Genomic DNA, 21,630 nt, shown 5'->3' with positions numbered 1-21,630 from the left:
CCAGAGGTACAGCTGGTACCCTGCCATGATGGTCTGATAGTTGGCAATCCTCAGACCCAGGGAAGAAACAATGTACTGGCGCCTGCCCATGGCATCCAGCTTCTTGCCCTCCTTATCGGCAGGCACCGAGGAGTGACCCGATCGCCTGGGGTTGAACTCCTCTGTGACCAAGGAGGAAGGTGGAGGGTGTTTCACCAGCGCCGGCCAGGTACCCTGCTTGATTTTGTAGAGCTGCTCAATCCTCTTGGATGTTGGAGGCTGATCACAGGGCACCTGCCATACCTTCTCCACGATTTCCTCAATACCCTCGAGCATGGGGAAGCCAACGTACGCCGGGTTGTCCCCGTAAATGCGTTTGAGGAGCTTGTCCTTGGTCTGGGGGACTGCCGAAGAGATGTCCATCTCGAGAGCCTTGGCCATCCTTGCCATCTGGTCGGCGTAGATGCGGAGGTCCTCGAATGGCGAGTCCGCAGATGGCACTAGCTCCTCAGCCGGCGATGGTTCGGACCAGGACTCCGACTGGTAGCCGCCAAAGCTCTCCCCATCCTCCTCATCGGAACCGAGCTGGGATTCCGGAACCTGGAGCGGAGGGGGAGCCCACGCCGACCTCGATGTCGAAGGCCTCGGTTCCGACACGGAGAAGCCCGCAGGTGCCCCCTCCCATTGGCAACGGTATGGCGAGGGGAGGTAGGAAGCCTGCCGATGCCGGGACGCAGTGGACCGGACTGATCGGACACTGTCCCCAGAACCATGCCGCTCACGACCGGCCGGAGGTGGAGACGGACGGGCAGGCGACGGACGGCTCCGACGAGGAGACGGGCTCGGTTCCAGCCTCGGCGACCGAAGGGGAAGCGATGGTCGGCTCCGACGGTGCGGGCTCGGCTCCGGCCCCGACGAGAATTCTGCGGGCACCGTCTCGAAGGCCATCGGATCCGGCACCGGAACGGAGATGTCTTCTGGCTCCGGGGAGCCCAGATGAGGGGAAGGCGTGTGAGGAAGCACGATGACCTCCTCCTGAGGAGCGGGACGCGGCGACCGATGGTGCTTGGTCTTTTTCTTCTTCTTCGGTGGTTCCGAAGAAGACCTCGGAACCGACGCGCTCCTCGCCTTCGAAGGGGACCTCGGCTTCGACCTCTTAGGCTTCATCGGAACCGATCTGGACGTCGGTTCCGACCGGGGACTCGGTACCAGGACCCTCGGTTCCGACGTAGGTCTCGGATCCGACCTGGTAGATGACGCGCTACAGGGCGGCCGCACCGGTCCCTGCGCTGGAGAGGCCGCTCTCGACGCCGAGGTACTCGGGGGACGCGGTTTCGACCCCGACCTCGCGGAGGCCACTGGGCCAGCTCTGGAATGCCGTTCGGCAGAGGGGCTTGGGCCGGCCTTGGAGGAGGGCAACGGAGCGCCTCCGGACATGACCTTCTGCCACAGGGAGGAGTTCAGTCGGGCCTTGCGCTCCTGCCGGGCCTTGCTGGTGAAACCCTGGCAAATTTTACAGGCCGTCACATTATGGGTCTCCCCCAAACAGAACAGGCACAGTTCATGGCCATCGGTCTTGGCCATTTTCGTGTGGCATTGGAGGCAATGCTTGAAGAGAGCCTTTGAGGCCATCTTCAGGGGCACGCGAAAGGAAGGTCAAAAACAGTCCGAGTCAAATTACCGAGTCCACAACAAAGTCCAAAACGAGATCCGAAGAATAGTCGAGGTCACGAAGTCCGAAGTCAAAAGTCAAGCAATCAGTCAGAATAAAGCACGAAGCACAAAAAAGCACAGAGCAACGAAGCTCACGTTCTCTCCAAGCGGCGGCAAGAAGAGAACTGAGGGAAGGGGCCGTTGGTCGCTGTAGGATCACGTGACCGTTTGGGCGGGAAGACGGTCGCTGAGGCGCGCGACAAACGGCCCCTTCGGAGCCTTGGAAGCTCTAGAAAATTCTCCGGCGGCTGGCCTGCGCCTGCGCAGTCCCCATGTGTGGAGGCACAGAAGAACGAAGATGAACTGCCAGTTCTCTGGCATATATAAATAGAGAATTAATTCAAGTTGATGCAGGAGGTCTAGAGAATGACTTTTGTACGTGAGGACCACACAAAAACCTTGAACTGAGCAAACTATAACATTGCCCGGAGCACAATATGTTCTCAGATTACTTGCACACTCCATGCTGTGACCCCCTAGCACAAATAACAGAAAGAAAATTCACTGTTTGTGACAAAAAAACTCTCCTATCAGATTTTGCAGAGTAAGCTTACACCAAGAGCCTACAATGGTTTGAGAGTACGCACCTTCTTTAGCAAAGCTACACAGTATCCATAATTAGAGTGGGCGCTCCAGACCAAGGAGATCAATCGCGATAAGCATCGATTGATAAGCCACGTACAGCCAGAGCCTCGTTCGCATTCTCTGTGCCACTCTTCTTCACCCATGCACCATTCCTGCCCTTCTGCCGTGGCAAATTTCTAGCCACATTCCAAGCAGATTCTAGCTTCAAGCAGAAAGCTGAGGCGGATTTGCAAAAGGGATCTTGTGATGGTCACTTTTATAAAACCCACAGGACCCTCCCTGTAAATGGTCTAGTGATAGGCTATTGTGGCTTCTTGAGAAAACCCATGTGTACACCGGGGACAAAGGGGTTTCCCTAATAGCGCTCTCCTTGGTGGGGATGGGGAGTTGGAAGACCCTTTTTTACACGCACCACAATTCTGATCCTAATCAGGAACCTTTGTGTGTAGGAAGAGAGGAGAGCACACACACACACACACGAGGCTGCCTTATATTGAATCAGACCTTTGGCCCATCGAAGTCAGTATTGTCTGCTTTGACTGTCAGCAGCTCTCCAGGGTCGCAGGCTGAAGTCTTTCACATCACCTACTACCTGGTCCTTTTAACTGGAGACGCCAGGGATTGAACCTGGGACCTTCTACATGCAAAGCAGATGCTCCACCTCTAAGCCATGACCCGAACCCTCAATCCTCGAGTGATTGTGTTACGTCTGACACAGGGCAGAGACCCCAGACCCATCCTATGCACTCCATAATTTGCATGTGAACACCCAAGCTGACAAGTCATCTCAGAAAGGCATGCAAACCTTTCATTCCTCGTGCATGGCTGTCACACGAGCACAACTGATTAATGTGAAAAGGCAAAAGAGGGAACTGCAAACAAAGTACTTTCCTACAGATGAGACATAAACACATGTTCAAAAGTCATAAAAATAGCCACACACCTACACATATCCCTGCCACACCACTTTAATTTTCAAGTGAGAGTATGGGAAGACGTGATGTGGGAGTACCCACAATAATATCATCCTTAACAAAGGTGCACAACGCTCTCCATCTCCAACTAGCTCTCTGAACTTCTTCATCCGCAGTTCAGATCCAGAGACTACCTTATGGTGAGGTGCAAGAGAACCTCCATAAAGATGCTGCCCCCTACCCTCCGAGATCCAATCTGCTTTCTTTTCCTGGCAACATTTTTACTTGTGAACTGACCCTGTAGTTAGATGCCACTAGATAATGTAAAGCAGTAAACACTCTCCATTCAGAAATATCCCCTTAGCTATATTCTGCTCTTGAAGACTCAAAGAAGAGCAGCAACAGCCATCAATCTAGAGTTTGCTCACTTTTCTTGACTTTGGAGATATTTGGCCTGGCATGTCAGAAGCGGAGGCTGATGGGAGGCTGAGCCCCCTTACATCACATACCGCCACCTATGATATAAGCTATCAATCTTCAACACATCAAACTGCTCTCCAGCAATGGGCCAAACAAACAGAAGTTAAGGAACACGCTCTGGTGACACAATTGTGCTGGGATGTCTTCTTGGCTGGGACCAATCCTCCCTTGTTATTTCCATTACTTTTGGAAGAGTGGAGGTATCCACAAGACTTTACAGACCATGAACATCCTTGCCCCAAGGAGCATGCAGCCCAGCACATAATGCAGACATTTATATTAATTGACAGGAAGGGCTGGGGAATGGACTAATTGGGCACTGAAAAACTCTTATCCCATCTTGTATGCTTTGGGGTAAAACTTCCTTCGTTATCAGGACCTTTTGACTCTTGGAAAGCAGCAGAAAACATACTAATGGCGCGGGGAATTATTTATTTATAAAAACAGATCAGCTACAAATCCAAATCCTTGAGACGGCTAACAAACAATCCTTCCCCAGCACCAAAAGCACTCAGCCTAATTAAAGCAGTATAAAGGCATGGCTGAACTTTAAAGAATCAACATGAACAAATGCATTTCATATTTCTTCCTGAAGACCAGGGAGAGGAACACAGCTAGACATCTGCTGGTAAATCATTCCATAGCCTTCAGGGGTGAAATTAAGCTGGTACTGGCCGGCACAGAACACCAGCTAGAGTGTTATTACCAAAGCGGTACTTCCAATCTTCTGTTTTGGTTCCCACAAGAAAGACATTAGCAGCAAGAAATTTAAGTTACTTGCATCCCTGATAGTCCTTGGACAATTATGAGAAAGCCCCTTTGATTTCCCATAAGTGTTTTCTAATATTTATTGAACAGTTATAAAACCAACATACTTGATCCTGGCTTAAAACTAGGAATAAGATCACAATATCCTAAAGACCACGCCATATCCACTGGCAAACAAACTGGGGAGAGACAGCCATCGCCCTGCCCTCCTCAGGCTTCACCAACAAACCTCCAGTAATTGCGCACGTTGGCAACTCTAGATGAAGAGCAACGGGGCAAACAGAAGCTCCCAGGGTTTGTTTTAGGTGAGGAAAACAGTGTGGAGTGGCAGGCTTAAACCCCTGCTCCCTACTCCGTCCTACGCAGCACAGCCCCATCTGAACTGGGCCTCGTTTCCCTGAAAACAGAGTTTAAAGGACTTCTGGAAGTTCCAGGCATAGAATTTCCATGCATGGCTCATTTGGCACAGAGTGATAAGCTGCAAGGGCGTGCTTCCCACCAGTATGGGCAGGTAGGAAATACAAGAAATTCAGAAACAGAAATGCTGTATTCTTGGGAGGGTATTAAGAACAAGTTTGATAAATGGCTAGAATCTGGGCTGAGCTAAAAGAAGGATGTTTTTCAGGGGCAGTGCTGGCAGCAGCAAAAAACACCCCCTTTCAGCATTTTTTTACTCAAGCACAGCCATGGAAATTCTTCCAAAGTTCACATTCCCTCAGAAACATTGTCAAATCAGACTGGCTATGTAAAACCTTGGCATTATTCCCTTCATTATGTGATCACTGACTGCGGTTACTAGGAATATGACGGGAAGGCGGCTGCACTGAAACAGCACAACAGCCAAAACGGGCATTGAACAGATGCAAAAAAGGTACATCTTCTGGAGACACTCCTTGTACAATTTTAGCCAAATAAGGAAATAGTTGGACATGAATGAACCCTTACCAAGTGCAAAGATTTGGTGGACCAATAACACAGTAGGCTTCTCCAGCCATATGATTGACTATTCGTTTATGTACAGTGTGTATATGTGCATTAATCTGTTAGCAAGGAAGAGTCCATTTGTCAACAACAAACAAGTACACTCAGCCGTACGATTTTATGAGCTAGAGGACAGGTGGAAGGAACTGAAATAAGTCTGACTCTCCCTCATAAAAGCTTATGCCTTGATACATCAGTTAGTCTTTAAGTGCCGTACAACTCTGTTTTGTTCCACTGGCTCAGTTAGGCTTATGAAAGATATATTTTAAAATATTGAACACAATCTTCTTCTTCCAAAGTCTTCTTGCTTGGATTCTACTGGATCTCCAGGACAAAGGTATGCTAAAGCTACAGAGCAGCCCCTAGGAGTGTATCCTAATCAATCAGGGTAGGGCCAGGCCTTGATTGCTTAGAGCATCAAGGTGGTTCTTGGTATGGCCAGATTCTGAGAGGTGATCTTTCACAATGGCGCAGATAATGGGGGGAATGTCCCCCATACTGTGTAGGGTATTGCGCATATTCCTTTGTGTGTGTGTGTGTTATGTGCCATCAAGTTGCCTCTGACCTATGGCAATCCTATGAATGAAAGACCCCCTTTTCATAGGCACACCAAGCTGGAAAGGGCCGATTGAATATATATGGGCCATAAGGTGAACATTAACAAAGCCATCTGGTACCAGTAGCCTTAGTGACTGCTCTTAACCAGAATCTCCTCCTTGGGGTAGTACAACTGGTTCTGCTGTTTGTTCTGCTTCAGAAACGTTTCCAGGAATACAACTGAACCAATACATCTGTCTCATGCCTGTTGGTCTACCTAGCCCAGAACTGTCTATTGAAATGGGCAAAAGATCTGCATGGCCGCAGACAGAGAAAGGCATTTCCCAGCCCCACAGCAGCACGAGGAACAAAGCATGTTCTGAGCTCTGTGGCTGAGCTATGGCTCCAAGGCACAGCTGACATACCCCTCCATCAGCCTGCTAGGCCAACTGTCACCTGGCCCTATCTCCATGAAGGGCCAGCTGCTCTGCAGGAGAGGGAGGCAGGAAAAGCACCAGGCTCTTCTGCATTCACCCAATTCTTTTCAAAAAGAAAAGGAGGCCGTAGCACATAGCGCAATAAATAAATATCCTGTGCTGCCACATTCCAAGTGGAGCTTGCTTCCTCCTTCCCCATATGGCAGGCGCTCCAGACTCTCTAGCCCTCAGAGTGCTACTCGCCTCTCTGTTTTATTTCTGTCCTCCAAAAATGGGTCATCATAATCCATCTGAGGTCTAATTGGTGTAGGCTTAGTAGTTCCATTAGTGCACACTTCTGTTCATGCACCATGAAACGGCATTTTGCAACATGGCTCACCCACTCTTTAAATACACATAGCTTTGTGCGTGGCGGGGAGTGGAGGTGGGAGACATCGTTCCAGATTAATGTATGCAGAAGAAGGGACTGCTTCTCATGTGAACGCTACCAAAGGGGGAGAAAAAATGAAAGGTTAAGACAGAATAATTAGATGAAAAACCCTAAAAGTCACTGTCCTAATTATAAGGTCCAGAAATAAAACCAAATAAATTGCATTCTTCACCCCTAGCTGAAAAACAGATGTTAATCTGAATGACAATTAGTTACTGTGATGAAAGGCACAGAGTGGATAGAATAGCAGTGACCTGATTTTCAGCTACCAAACTGTCAAGCCACATTAGCTGGATGAAATTCTCTGAGACGGAGAAATAATATCTGACAAACGGTGCTTTTTGACTGGTCACTTAATGACCAAACAGAGGTGCCAACAGCTCGGAGGCTGCCTTCAGGCCTAGCTGTCCTCTGTGTTGTCAGGTGATGCCTGCTAAAGGACCTGGCAGGACAACGTAACTGTCTAATTAACATGCACAGCCAAGAAGAAAAGGAGGCACGAAACCAGACAAGGACCAATGTCACTTCCAGAAGGTTAATGAGGAGCCTGGAAGAAAGTACGGTCCAATCCTGTGAAATCCTGGCTATACTTCCGCACTTCACATGTGGTTGAGACTTCAAAAGTTTTTGACAGGCTGACAGGCTCACTGCAGAGATAGAAAGTCTGAAAGCACAATTGGATTTTTAACTATTAAAGAAAAGCCAGAAGGACATTCTACGTGATGTTAAGTAATAGAGGATCAGGTAGGGAAACGAGAGAGGAGACCAGCCTTGCTTCTGTGATAGTGGCGGTGACAACAATTTCTGAGGAAACCAGGAAGGGGATCTGGGGGTGGGTCTTACTTAGGTCTCATGATCAGACTAGTCCTGCCATGTTCCTGGAACATCTCTATCCTCTCCAGAGATTTCCAGACCAGAAAGGAGTCTGTGCGATCTCTTAGATGTTCTTCCAGGTACTGATTATTAGAACTGCTAAGTACTTGAAAACAGCACCAGAAGCTTTGAACATACTCCTGGATTCAGCGTTTGATGAATGCATTTTCATTCATTCACTCCTTCAGTCATTCATTCGGTCATTGCTTTTCTCCCCAGTTCGGAATCAGAGCAGCTTAGAAGATCGTTCTCTCTACCTCCATTTCCCTACAACAATCACCTATCAGGTAGGTTATACTGAGAGAATATGACAGGTCCAAGATTATCCAATGAGCTTCCATAGCAGAAGTGGGGATTCAAACTCAGGTCACCCAGATTCCTCATCCCACATTCCATCCACTCCGCCTCAACAGCTTTTCTGCTCTTTCTTTTCATTTGCAGCTTAAGCCATCTTAGGAACCTGCTTCTTAAACAATGTAGGCAATGAAGCAGGTTCCAGGGAAAACAGCATGGAGTCTTGTAGCACCTTAAAAATTGATTTGTTATGGCAGACATCTTTGTGGCCTTCATCAAATGCATGTCCTCTGTTGTTAAATTACATATGTCCCATTTTCAAACTACCAAGGGTTGTCTGTCAGTCAATTAGGAAACAGGGTTAAGGGCTCACAGCTGGGCACATATAAACAGGTACCTATCCATGGGACCAAGATCCTAGGAGGCTGTCAAAAGCCTGAATCAGCAGCGCACAGGATTTGTATAAAAGCTGATGTCAGGAAATCCTGAACCAGTGAGGTCAGGTTCCACTGAAGAGCATTACAGGACCAGCGCTTCTGAAGTAGGGCCATGTGACTGGATACTCTGAGCTGCCAGGCACACATGCCATCTTCTGTACCAGGCCGCTGCTTCTTTAAGGAGGCTCACTGTTGCATCAAGACAGGACAGGTCGTGAATCTGTTCATTGGAACAGAGGATGTTTTTCCTGTATCTGAACAAGTTTCTTGGTGAAATTGATGGAGATCTCTTTTACATGCCTAAATATATTACCAGGGATGATATCTAAGGCTGGTGAAGCCCAAAAGGTGCTGGTTTCCATCTCAGAGTAGCTGGATCAGATCTGCAGGCCACCAATGTGGAGGGCAACTAAGATGGACAGAATCTGAGTACTTGAACAACGGCAAAATGCCAGGAGCTGAGCCCAAGAGGCTGTCTCTTCCCATACTGTCCATCCCACCGGCTAAGATCTGTCTCTCAAGCCCTGCTCTCTGAGCCCCTCCCTTCAGAGGTGAGGCAGGTTGCAACTAAAGACAGGGCATTTTCTGTGGTGGCACCTTGCCTTTGGAATATCCCCCACCTTGAGGCTCACCTGGTGACTATTTTACATTCTTTAGGCACCAGGCCAAACCACATCTTTTTACCTAGGCTTTTAATTAGGAGGTTTATCTTCCCAGCAATTTAATGGTTTGCTTCTGCTTTATGGAACAGTTTTGATGCTGTTTGATGTCCAATGGCTTGCTTATAATGCCTTGTCTTAAATATTGTGATGTGGATTTAATTGTAAGCTGCCTCGAAACAAACCCTTTGCAGCCTGGGAAAATGTGATACCCTTGTGATCTGTGGAAGGAAGACATCTGAATCGTCTCCTATGAAAACCATGTACATATTTGAAAGGCCCTTGGAACCCTACTGTGACATAAGATTAACTTATCCAACAGGGGCTGATGAAATCTTTTACAAGTCTGCCATTACAGCACACCCTCTTCCTCTCCTCCCATTCTTGAGAAGTCTAACATTTGAAGCAAAATGTAAGTGTGCATCCCCAGAGGAGGAGTTCTTGCCTCTCTTCGGGGACTTTGCAAGCATCCAATATCCACTTTGTGACCAGTGTCCTGCTCATGTCAAGTGCCTCCTGGGGCACCAAGGTGTGCTCCTTTGTCACAGTGATGCCTAGAGCAACTTTATCTTCTTGCTCTTCTGTTCTAGTCCTACAGGGCTCCACCCTGCTGAGATCCTGCATGGATTGCCTGGAATTTGCTTCTATAGTTAAGAATGAAGAAGAAGAGGCCACCATGAAAGTCCTGCCTTAGACAACCACCTATCTGCTATCTAGTGGCAAAGCCACCTGGCTGTTTTATCTCCCCCATCTTACATCAAATCCAGAGGTGCTTTAGGACTTCCTTAACTGCTATAGACCCCATGCAAGGGACAATAATGCTCAGCATCTGAAAGGAAAAGCTCAGAATTGTCCAGGATCAAGCTCTTTAATGGGCTGCTACTGTGTCCCTCAGTGGCCTTTTCTTCTCCTAGCTACCCTCTCCACTGGGCTGGCTCCTGCTTTCCTAGGGAAACTATTTATTGATGTTATTCAGAATGGCAGTCCGTCAATGCAGAGGTTATGTCTGCTGGGTTCCCGAGGCACTGTGGAAAATCCATTTGCAGCTGTAATTAAACAGCTGCAATGGATCCAGCTTTGGGGAAGCTTGCAGCACAGAGTCTGTACATTCGGGAAGAAACAGGCTTGCAGATTGCGTGACATAAAATAATCCCTACTCCCAAATATTTCTACCAAAATTGGGCTCTCTCAAACAAAAAAGCCATAGAAGCTCTTCTGGGACATTTAAAGAAGTTGTAGGGTGAGGCTATAGTCCTATAGCAAATAATGGAAGAGAGCACTTAACACATGGCTTATTTGCTTCCACAGAAGTCTGAGACTAAACTTTTCAGACTGGTAGTTGTGGTGTTTTCATTTTTAAAGCAAATTGAGCGGAGGGCTTTTATTTTAACTGAAAGAAAAGTGTGATCAAAGTCCATTAAACTTTTATCACATTAAAATTTTAAAATTTTGGACATTGCCCTAAGATTAAGACCTTTTATACACTAATACATGGAATGAATTTTTGGGATATGAAATCCCTCTGGATCCTTAACTACTTCTGTTATGCTATCAGAAGAATATTGTACTGCCTGTTGATCTTACACACACGAAAGCTGCCTTAGACTGAATCACACCATCATCAGTATTGTCTTCTCAAACTGGCTGCAGCTGTCCAGGGTCTCAGGCAGAAAAAGGTCTTTCACATCACCCAGTCCTGTCAACTGGAGATGCCGGAGACTGAACCTGGGACCTTCTGCATGCACAGAAGATGCTCTGTCACTGTGCCATGGCCCCTGCCTTTACATTAAGAGGTTTGTTGACAAAACTAACGTACTTTTATATAAATCAAGGGAAAGTCCATGTGTAAAGATACATACATAGAGAGATGAAAGATGCCCCGTTACTTATTGGATTTTGGAACACTAAAATGAAGCATGGTTTATCTGTCCTGATATACTTTTTCCAGATTTGTTTTTCCAGATTTGCTTTGTTTATTTGTATATCTCCTTTAAAAATAAAGTTTATCAAACACTTCATAGCCACAGAAAAAGACATGACAAACTGCTAGACCCTAACAAATGACAAGGAAGCTACACCCAGACTTCACAAGCTGGCTATACACACAGAGGATAACCCAGCTGGCTGGCCTGCCCCAGTACACTGGCTTTGTTTGGCTGGAAGTAATTCCTCAGTGACCACATGTCCAAAAGAGGATAGCTGGAAACACCTGGGGAAATCTTTCAAAAGAGGACATCAGGATTTGAGACCAGTACCGCAACAAGATTTTCAGGGTGTAAGTTTTGAGAGTCAAAGCTCCCTTCTTCAGATACAGGGAGGAGTGGAGAAATTCTGAGCCTTCATATCCCAGTCAAGAAGTGAGTGGGGTAAAGGAAGGGAGTTGGGATGTAAAGGTACAATGCAGCTTGATTAGAGCAGAAATTAGCATGTGTAGTGGGATAAGAATCCTGTATCTCTATTCAGCTCTATGGACAATGATCCTCTTTTCTCACAGGATTTGGGAGGCAAGCCTTTTCTTGCCCACAGACAGGCCCCAAACCTTAAATGACTTCTCACTCACAATAATGTACTTCCTGACACAGACTTGGACTCTGCAACCAGGACCTACAACAAATCAAGATTGCAACTCTGTCCCCATATTCACTCTGACAAAAACAGAATCCAACAGGAAGCTGCTGAACTGGAATTCATATGTAAATTTGACTCAGTCAGGCTTGGATTGAATAGAGACTGTGAATGGTTATCTCATTATCAGAAGTAACTGATCCCATTATCAGAAGCCACTGATTGCATCTACTCCCCCCTCCCCTCTCCACCTATATATCTGACCAGTTTCTTCTTACCCTCCATGCATCTGACGAAGAGAACGGTGGTTCTCGAAAGCTTATGCTACAGTAAAGTTGGTTAAAGGTGCTACTGGACTTTTTACTACTCTGACAATACAATCACTGGACCTAACAACACCAATTACACTTTCTCAGGTTTACTCACTTCTTCTTCCAATGTTATACATGCTATCAAGTGTCAGCAATGCCCTTCCACTCTACATTGGACAAGAGGAGTCTCTACGCAAAAGAATAAATGGACATAAATCTGACATTAAGAATCACAACACTCAAAAAACAGTGGAAGAACATTTTAATCTTCCAGGACATTCCACTGCTGACCTAGAAGTGGTTGTCCTCAAATAAAGAAGCTTAAGAGCAGGTAACAACATGAGATTACTGAATCTGAGTTCAGAACAATGGATACCACCCCCAACCATCGCGGACTGAAGAGAGACACAATATTCTTATCTCACTACAGATGCTAATTTTTGCTCTAATCAAGCTGCTTTGTACATCCAGACTCTCTTCTTTGCTCTACTCCATCCACCTCTTGACTGAGATATAGAGGCTCAGGATTTCTCCACTTCTACCTGTATCTGAAGAAGGGAGCTTTGACTTTCAAAAGCTTATATCCTAAAAATCTTGTTGGTCTCTAAGGTGCTACTAGACTCAAATCCTGCTGTTCTACTGTAGACCAACATAGCTACCTACCTGAAAAGAGGACATGTTACTGTTCTTACCTGATTTGGGTCCCATGGTCATCTGGCGGAAAGGACCAGCGGTATTTGACAACAAGAGGGCTGCAATTGGTCATATCAATGAAGTGAACAACTTCCGTATCATTCAAAACGCAGCCAAAATCCAGATGCATAGTTTGGAAGTGGAGGTTTGGGAAGCGCACCTCACCCCGGAGTTTGACCCGGTCCGCATGGGGATGCTCAAGGTAATGGACAATTAAGACTTCCTCTGCAACTCGATTATAAAGATCATCTCTGTAAGTGGGGTCAAAACCAGCATAAAGATGATGTTCTCCATCAATATCTATCGGAATAGGCTGAAATGGGAAATAATACAATGAAAAACCACTTATCGTCATTCTTAGACGTCTAGGACTGGGTACATCATAAACAGCACTTTGAACTGTCGGGTGCTAAGAGACCCTGAGCAAACACAAAGTTCTCTTACCTGACAGGGTGCAGGCAGAGGTTTAAGTTCGCTATCACAGAGGAAGAAGGGGTCTTGCAAGGATAGAAGGACATTGAGTGGCAAAGAGGACACATTCTTCAAGGTCAGAGGTTCATACTGTGCAGTCAAGGCCCCACCAGGGCTCTGGAGAAAAAGCAAAAACACTTTAGAGGTTAAAATAATAACAATAACAATAATAACAACAGCAACATTCAATTTATATACCACCCTTCAGGACAACTTAATGCCCACTCAGAGCAGTTTACAAAGTATGTTATTATTATCCTCACAACAAACACCCTGTGAGGTGGGTGGGGCTGAGAGAGCTCTGAGAAGCTGAGACTGACCCAAGGTTACCCAGATGGCTACAAGTGAAGGAGTGGGGAATCAAACCTAGTTCGCCATATAAGAGTCCCGCTGCTCTTAACCACCACACCAAACTGAAGGAAAAAAGTACCAGGGCATCAGTCGGTACCATCCTGAGACATGACACAGTGATGATTCTATGCAATGTGTATGTTTAAAAAAAATCTTGGGAAACAGAGGAAAAAATTACTGTATTAGAGCACCGTTGATACATTGAGCCAACTGACAATAACAGTGAAATCCTAAGCGGTGTTACTCCAGTCCAAGCCAATTGATTTCAATTGGCTTAGACTAGAGTAACTCTGCATAGAAGTTCACTGTAAATGTCTAAAATAAGTGTCCTGACTAGAGTTGTGTCTTTTAACAATTGCTTATTCACTCATTTCCATTCATTTACATACTGACAAGGCAGAAATCTACAGTGTACCCAGGTGGGTATGCATTTCACATTAAATATGCATACAGTGGGTGGTCCTGTTCACCAATTCCCCCATTACATCTGATTTGATTAATGACACAGGAGGGGATCTACAAGGTGGGGGAGGCAAACATCTCCCCTCCCTGTCATGTCTGTGCCCCATCCATGCCATTCTTTTCATGCTGAACCAGCGATGCTGTTCTGAACCAGTGTTTCATGCTGTGTCATGTCTGAGCCCCATCCATGCCAATGCTAATGCTAATGCTGACCTGTTGTTCTAAATCGGTTTCATGCTATAACTTGATGTCATATTGCCAATGCCATAACTGTTTCTTTCACAGGATTATTGCAGGCGCTTTATCTAATGGACTGTAGAAACTTTCAATGCTTCTGATTTTGTAGACTGCTCACTCCCATGCACTGTTATGTCTCGGCTTTGATCTCTTGCTTTCTCAGTGTCTCGACTTGATAGTACAAATATGTAAGACATTCTCAGGACAAGTTTGCGCCAAAAGTCCTGTTTACTGTTGGGAGGGAGAAGGAGCAAACGTGTGTGTTAAGAGGAAGAATTTCCCCACATGTTACTATTCCTGTCAATCTTGCTCTTACTGCTTAGATGCCTTCCATGCTTCTGAGTAACCATATGGACATATCTGTGGCAATAATCTGATTTCTGAATAAAGCCATTTAACCAAGAGCCTGGATTTCTTGTTGCAATGGTACAGGGATCTATCTACCATAGCTTGTCACCCATAGCCTGAAATGCTGTATCTTGACACAAAAGCAAAGAGAGAAACTTCCTAAGTGAACATCAAACACAGAGAGCACCGAGCTCAAGGAAGTACAACAAGAGTGTAACAATAATACACCTTAAGTTTGCATCCAAATTCAAGGTTTTTTTCTTCTTTATATACAAATCCTTAATAGGAGCAATTCAATATCGCAACTACTTACATACCTTAGTCCCCAACAACAGTGCATGTGAGGCTACTTATATCCAAAACATATTCCATGGGAGATATGGGAGACTAACGGCGTTTACGAACTGATAGAGAGCTATGAATGTATTATGTATGAATGTATTAGCTCTGACTTCTGGCATTCTCAGTGTATGAATGGAATATGTTTTGGATATAAGTAGCCTCACATGCACTGTTGTTGGGGACTAAGGTATGTAAGTAGTTGCGATATTGAATTGCTCCTATTAAGGATTTGTATATAAAGAAGAAAAAAACCTTGAATTTGGATGCAAACTTAAGGTGTATTGTTGTTACACTCTTGTTGTACATCCTTGAGCTCGGTGCTGTCTGTGTTTGATGCTGTATCTTGATGTCATATTGCCAATGCTATAACTGCTTTGCTTTCATAGGCTTACTGAAGCAGGTATCTTATCTAATGACTTTGGAAGCTCTCCATGCTTCTGACCTTGTACACTGCTCGCTCCCATGAATTACTGTTTCAGCTTTGATCTCCTGCTTTTTCAGTGTCTAGACTTGATAATGAAAATATGTGAGAAGTTCTCAGGACGAGTTCATGCCAAAAGTCCTGTTTTACTGATGGGAGGGGGAAGGAGTAAATGTGGGTGTTAAGAGGAAGGGTTTTCCCACATCTTGTCGTTCCTGTCAACCTGTTCTTACTGTTTAGTTGCTTACCTTGCTTCTGAGTAATTCTATGGACATATCTGTGGAAATGATCTGATTCCTGAATAAAACCTTCTAACCAAGAGCCTGGATTCTTGCTGTGATGGTACAGGGGTCTATCCGCCATAGCCTGTCATCCATAGCCTGACACTCCCCCTCTCATCTTCCTTTCTATTTTCACCATGCCCCCCACTTCCACCTAGTTTGTCACCATTAGATTGCATTAGTTTCTCCCCTCAGGCAAACAGCAGCTATTGCAGGGGATTAAATTTGGCATATGATGTGGTGGGAAAGGCTCCCCCACCAGCATGGTCTCAATCCAACCCCCTTCTCCCATTCTGCTTTAAATTGTAAAAAAAAAAAAAAAACACCATGGGAGACCCTGAACAAGAGTCTCCCCCATCACATCCCTTAGATGCCCCGGGATGCCCTCTCACTTTCTCTTCTTGTCTTACTCAAGACTTCCTGGGAATGGCTGCAAATATACTCAAGGTCAGGATGGAGGTCTCATTTTCACTTTGGTAAGATTCAGCCTCTATTTCCGTGCACTGAGATGGTCTTTAATTAGTATATTTGCAAGCAGACATCTTTCTTGGCCTGTCTTCCTGAAGGGAATTGGGGCTTTGTTCCTACATGGAGACCACCTCGACTGCACTGCTGCTTCCGATGGCTTTCTGAAGACACAGATACACTCCTAGAAGTCACAACTGCCTCTTCTACCACCAGAGGAGAACTACAAACTATCACGTTCCCGTCAGGGGTTCCTCCTCCTCTAGCCACCTGCTCTGAAGACAGTGAGCAGCCAAGAGAGTTCAGGCACTTGAGTTGCATGGTTGTGATGAATCCCAACCCTTTTGGGGAAACCTCTTTCACCCCAATTCCTCTTTCTGAGGTTCTGGGTTGTCTCATCCCTTGATTGCCACCATTTGAAGTGTCCCCCAAACCTTCTTAGTGTTAAGTGTATCTGAGCCATTTGATGAGAGGGTAAGAGTTTCAGTGCAGACAAACAATCTTTATTAACAAGCACACAGCCTACAGAAAAGACCAACACAAATGAACTCGCAATGCATCAGCATGCAGCTACAGATATTGCAGGATACTAAGTCTATACTGAGCATGAGGTTATCTTGGCATTCTCCCCACCCCGCCAAGAATGGACACGAAGCTGCAGGAAACTTAACAAAGGATGTTCTCCAGCCTCGGCAGAGTGCAAACTTTGCTCTCCCCAGCACACCCTTCCCCTTGCTCATTTGAGACCGTTTGGTGTAGTAGTTAAGAGCGCGAGACTCTAATCTGGAGAGCCGGGTTTGATTCCCCACTCCACTGCTTGAAGCCAGCTGGATGACCTTGGGGCAGTCACAGCTCTCTAGAGCTCTCTCAGCCCCACCCACCTCACAGGGTGATTATTGTTGTGGGGATAATAACATACTTTGTAATCCACTCTGAGTGGGCATTAAGTTGTCCTGAAAGGTGGTATATAAATCAAATGTTGTTGTTCCCAAATCTTTTCTAATTCTTTGCCTCTCATCTGGGAATAGTTTTGGAGGATTAATCTTTGTTTTGAGGGCTGGCTCCGTCCTCATTTCCCACCAAATCTATGTTATCCAGTCCCACGATTTTCTGCATACTGATGATCAGTGCTCCAAGCTGGGGATAATAAAGCCTATTCATCCTGCCCCCACCGCAAGCTAGCCATCGGTGCAATTTTCTTAGGGCACTCAGCTTCTTGACCATAACACACCACAGCATCTATTTAAAAGAGAACTTCCTCTTACAGGCTCAAGCCAATTCAAGAAGCAAGCAGGCTTCTCTCCAGCCTCTATCGGCTTTACCTTTGCAGCCTAGGGAACGCCCACAATGCCTACCCGACACCCAATCAGAGATGCAGAGATGTAGCTCCAAATGTTCATTAGGACACTCAGTTCCCCACCCCTTAATCAGAAATACTTGAAGTCTAATTATATATCATCAAAGAAAAGGGCCTTAGCCTGAGTTCAGACAGGCACACTGTCATGGTCAAGCAGGGATGTTTCTCAGGAAGGAACAAATTCAACCCCAGCTATCAGACATGGGAAGGATCTTGACAACTGAGGTTTCAGAGACAGTAGATTAATGATGATAAGCTTGTGTATCAGTCTGCGCATCGTCTCAAAATTCATGCTGTTTCCACACCGTTTCTGAGTTGGTTATGATGACTTTTGAGTGTATCTCTTGATGATGCAGAATATCTCAGCCCATTCTGAGCTGAAACGTGGTTTAAATTATATATATTTTTTTTATAGGGTCTGTTTGGATATAAACATTGCCTGCTTTCATCACACACACATGCAAACACACACACACAAACACAAATATGCATGCTCTATTGTGAACAGGCTCTACTGTGAATATTCATTTAGTTATCCTAAGCCTTCCTTGCTAGGTAGGGCTCCCACATTTCCAAAGGCGAGGAAGGCATAGAATAAATGGGGAACAACCCCCCCACCCCACCCCCCATCATTTCCTGATAACGAACAGAATTTTCTATAAATCTTTTGCCATGCTCAAAGATGTGCTTATGTTTTATTATGGGAATTCTTAGTTTCTGAAAGGTGTGCTTTGAGTAGGAATAGTCTTTTTTTCCCCCTCTTCACTTTATTGATTCAAATTTATTGTGAGATTTTATGCTCAGAAAGTCGAGTGTACTTCAGAAGCCTTTTCTACTGGTACAATCCTTCCATAATTTTTTTTTAAAACCCTCCTTATTCTGTGGCCCTCTGCCCACATTTAATCACCCGAAGAGGCATAACAACTAATGAGGGTTCCCTCCCCACCTAGGATCACTTGAACATTGTAAGGGTGATTTCGATCTTGAAAAATAAACCTGAGCTGGAGGGAAATCTTGCAAGAATAGAGCTGGGTGGGTTAGGTGAGTAGAGTTTGAAGCATTACTGGGGAAGTGGGCTAACAGTGCAATCCTAAACAGAGTTACTCCAGTCTATGCCCACTGAAATCAATTGCACTGTATATCTATTGCACTGTATATACCATAGATTGGACTACGTGGCTGGATGGAGGTCAAAGACATAACAACACTTCAGTTTTCAGAAGAGGGAGTTGTGATTTCTGATCCTGCACCTTGTCCCCAATGCGGTTCCTTAGGGCCTACTGACTTCCTTCCCTTAGAACAAAATTTCAGGGGACTCAGTGATCTGCAGCTGGAGGAGAGAACCAGAAGAAACAGAAGCTCTCTCCTGAGAAAATTTAATTCTTCTAAGTCTTCAAAATTGCATGAGCGGACACTGGGCACTGTATTTTAGGTAGAAATGTTCCTTTTTTTAAAAAAAGAAGCTCTTGTTCTTTAAATAGGTCACTTATTACAATTAGAAATCCAGTTCATTAAAAAAATCTTTAGGTAGGGCCAAGAATAATTCCAGGTAGGGCAGGGTCTCCCAATGGCCCCACTCTGGCTACCGCCCTATGCTAGCACTTTGTAACATGCCAACAGGCAGCCTTCTGGGCAAAGTACTAACCTTCTCCACTTGGAACGTAATCTCACTGGAGGACATCTGCAGAACGGGTGCAATGAATTCACAGGTGACATCCACTGCCATGATACGCTCCTTCCCAGACTGCTTCCCTATGATGGCATGGCATATCAGCCTTTCCTTCACCACCTGCACATGCAAGGAGAACAGCTTATCAGCAGAACCCAAAACGGCAGGACCACACAGGCGTTAATCCTATGCTTTCAGTAGGCTCTGGGCCATAGATACCAATGTAATCTCAGCGAGAACTGCAGTCTTGGCTACCACTGGACACCATGCAAAGACAGGGGACTAGAAGAAAGCATTCCCCACGGTACAGTAGAGTTGCTGCATAACAATTCTGTACAGCCTACTGTCAGGGTCATGGCCCCTGCCCTAAGCCAAGCTTCATGGTCAGCCTCTGCCATGCTTTAGATTTAATGTCAACTGGTATGTTGGGGTTGATATTCATTGACATACTGTGTAAAATCCTGTGTGTAAAAGATTCTGTTAGCTGACACTGTTCCTTATCTGCAGCCAGACTATGTTGAACTTTCACCAAGAAAAGAACTGTTGCCATAGATACATATCCTTGCATTCCTGTACATATTTATTGTAGCTAGATTCCTTCCCGTATTTGCTGTAGATAGAAGAGGGGCTGGGGTGGGGGGAATGGGGCTGTGCTTAAATGTCTGTATGTGTTGGGTATTGGGAAACAGATTTTATTCCTAACAAAGAATGTTTTAGGATGCTGAACTGGGGATCATCATTAAATCTTTAACTCATGCAGTCTTGGACTCTTGCAGTGAAGTTACTGAGATCAACGGGCAGATCCTGACACTTGCACCATGAAAAGATGGCATCTAGCTGAAGGACAATCTCATGCAAGTTTGTGTCACTGTTTGGTTCTCAAAGTCTGGTTTTGGAACTGACCCTGTGAACATATACATATGGAAAGGTGATATCTAAACTGGGTTATTAGCCCACTAGCAAACTCCACAAGGAAACAAGACTTCTGCACATAAAATTAACCAGAAAAGTTAGACACAGTAGACACAAAGCTGACACAAAGCATTTCCCACACCATGGCAAGGGTACCCAACTGTCATCCACTGACTGCAACAGTTCAAGCACCTTTAAACCATTCTCTAGGTTCAATGAGACTGACATAGTCTCATTATTTTGGATGTTCAATTGAACAAATTGAACAAATTCCTGAAATTCATGCAGTGAATTGTCAGGTCAAGTTTACCCTCTTTATTCATATATGAATTTTTTAGTTACATTTCTACTAAAAACCTTTCAAATGATGATCAACAAATATGATTGACCAAGTTACATTTACACAAAATTTCCTGAATTTTCACCTTCAGTCACCAAATTGCTTGGTCCTCTAAACACAGATCACCTAATGCTAGGTGTATAATGATGTTTGTCCTGTGAACTGAAGCACACACTCAACAATCAGATAATAGTTAGTGTTGGTTGGAGCCTGTAAAGTAACATCTTCTTATAGAAACTTGTCCGGCGGTGAGTACCCCAAGCACCCGGGACTTGCCACAGACCCCTTACCTGCCAACTGACAGCACCCCAGCAGCCTAGAGGAGTTGAGGCAGCTCCAGCCAGTGGAGAGGGAGCGGGGGAAGGAGCCAGCTGGAGAAGCCAGCCAGGCACACGCTGCCCAGCCAAGCCTGAAAGGGCAAGAGGCACACACACCTACTGGGACACCGACACCAGGACAAATGGGCTCGATGCCCCTGCCCAAGCCCTGAGGGGAACCAGCAGCCAAGTTGACTCCAGGGAACTGGCCAGAACCCAGGAGGCCAGGGTGGCTCCTCGTGAGCAGAGGCAGTCAAGCCACATTGCCTGGAAAGGCCCTGCCAGCCCCACCCTGCAGGAAAGGATAAGGGGGCAAGGAGGAATGAGAGGAGGAACACCTGAGGGTGCCACCAGCTGGGTTACATCGAGCCCCACCCTGCAAGGAAGAATAGGAGAGCAGGGAGAGACTGGGATGAGAGAGGGAACACCGGAGGGCATACCCAGCTGGAGGGCATCGGGGGTAGGGCAGAGCCTGGGAGGAAGGGAGGGGGAAGTGGGGAGAAGCCCTATAAAGGCAGGCTCAGTAGGGAGCTCATGGTGGGTTGTGTAGAAGTGGAGAGTGGTGACAAGGGTTGGAGGCAAGAAGCAGGGGCGGGAGGGTGCTCAACAGGTTGAGCAGGCCTGCGAGTGGTAGAGAGGGAGCAAGGGTGATGTATACCTTCCCTCCTTCCACAGAGCTGGAACCTGTGCTGTCCCTGTCTGTGCCTGGGAGCTGTAGTTCAGGCCCACTGGCGCTCTGCACAGCCGCGCCCATGCCAAAGCCTGACAAAACTATAACATTACTTGGATGATAGAATATACTGAATAGTTGTATTTTAACATGAAAGGCAGCCGGTGCTACTTGTGGTATGAGGAGCTGGTTATTTTTAGCAGAGGTCAGCAACCTTTTATAATCAGAGAGCCCAACCTGGACAACATTCAGAGCGAAATGTCAACAAAGAGCTAGAATAAGAAAGAATATTTGCATAACTGAAAACATACAACTGAAGGTTAATGATAAT

The 21,630-nt window shown here is 45.8% G+C and overlaps 1 protein-coding gene across 1 annotated transcript in view; it reads right to left on the bottom strand.

Annotated features, from left to right (window-relative positions):
• HYDIN (HYDIN axonemal central pair apparatus protein) overlaps window positions 1-21,630 on the bottom strand; it is a 222,680-nt gene that overhangs the window by 132,092 nt on the left and 68,958 nt on the right. The window contains exons 21-23 of the mRNA XM_055000839.1: window positions 19,037-19,180; window positions 13,101-13,244; window positions 12,656-12,969 (exon numbers count right to left, since the gene is read on the bottom strand). Coding sequence (XP_054856814.1) covers window positions 12,656-12,969; window positions 13,101-13,244; window positions 19,037-19,180 — 602 coding nt within the window. The remainder of the gene's footprint in view (window positions 1-12,655; window positions 12,970-13,100; window positions 13,245-19,036; window positions 19,181-21,630) is intronic.

Source organism: Eublepharis macularius, chromosome 16 (assembly GCF_028583425.1).
Source record: "Eublepharis macularius isolate TG4126 chromosome 16, MPM_Emac_v1.0, whole genome shotgun sequence".
Classification (NCBI taxonomy): domain Eukaryota; kingdom Metazoa; phylum Chordata; class Lepidosauria; order Squamata; family Eublepharidae; genus Eublepharis; species Eublepharis macularius.
This window is presented reverse-complemented; position numbering and strand designations above follow the sequence as displayed.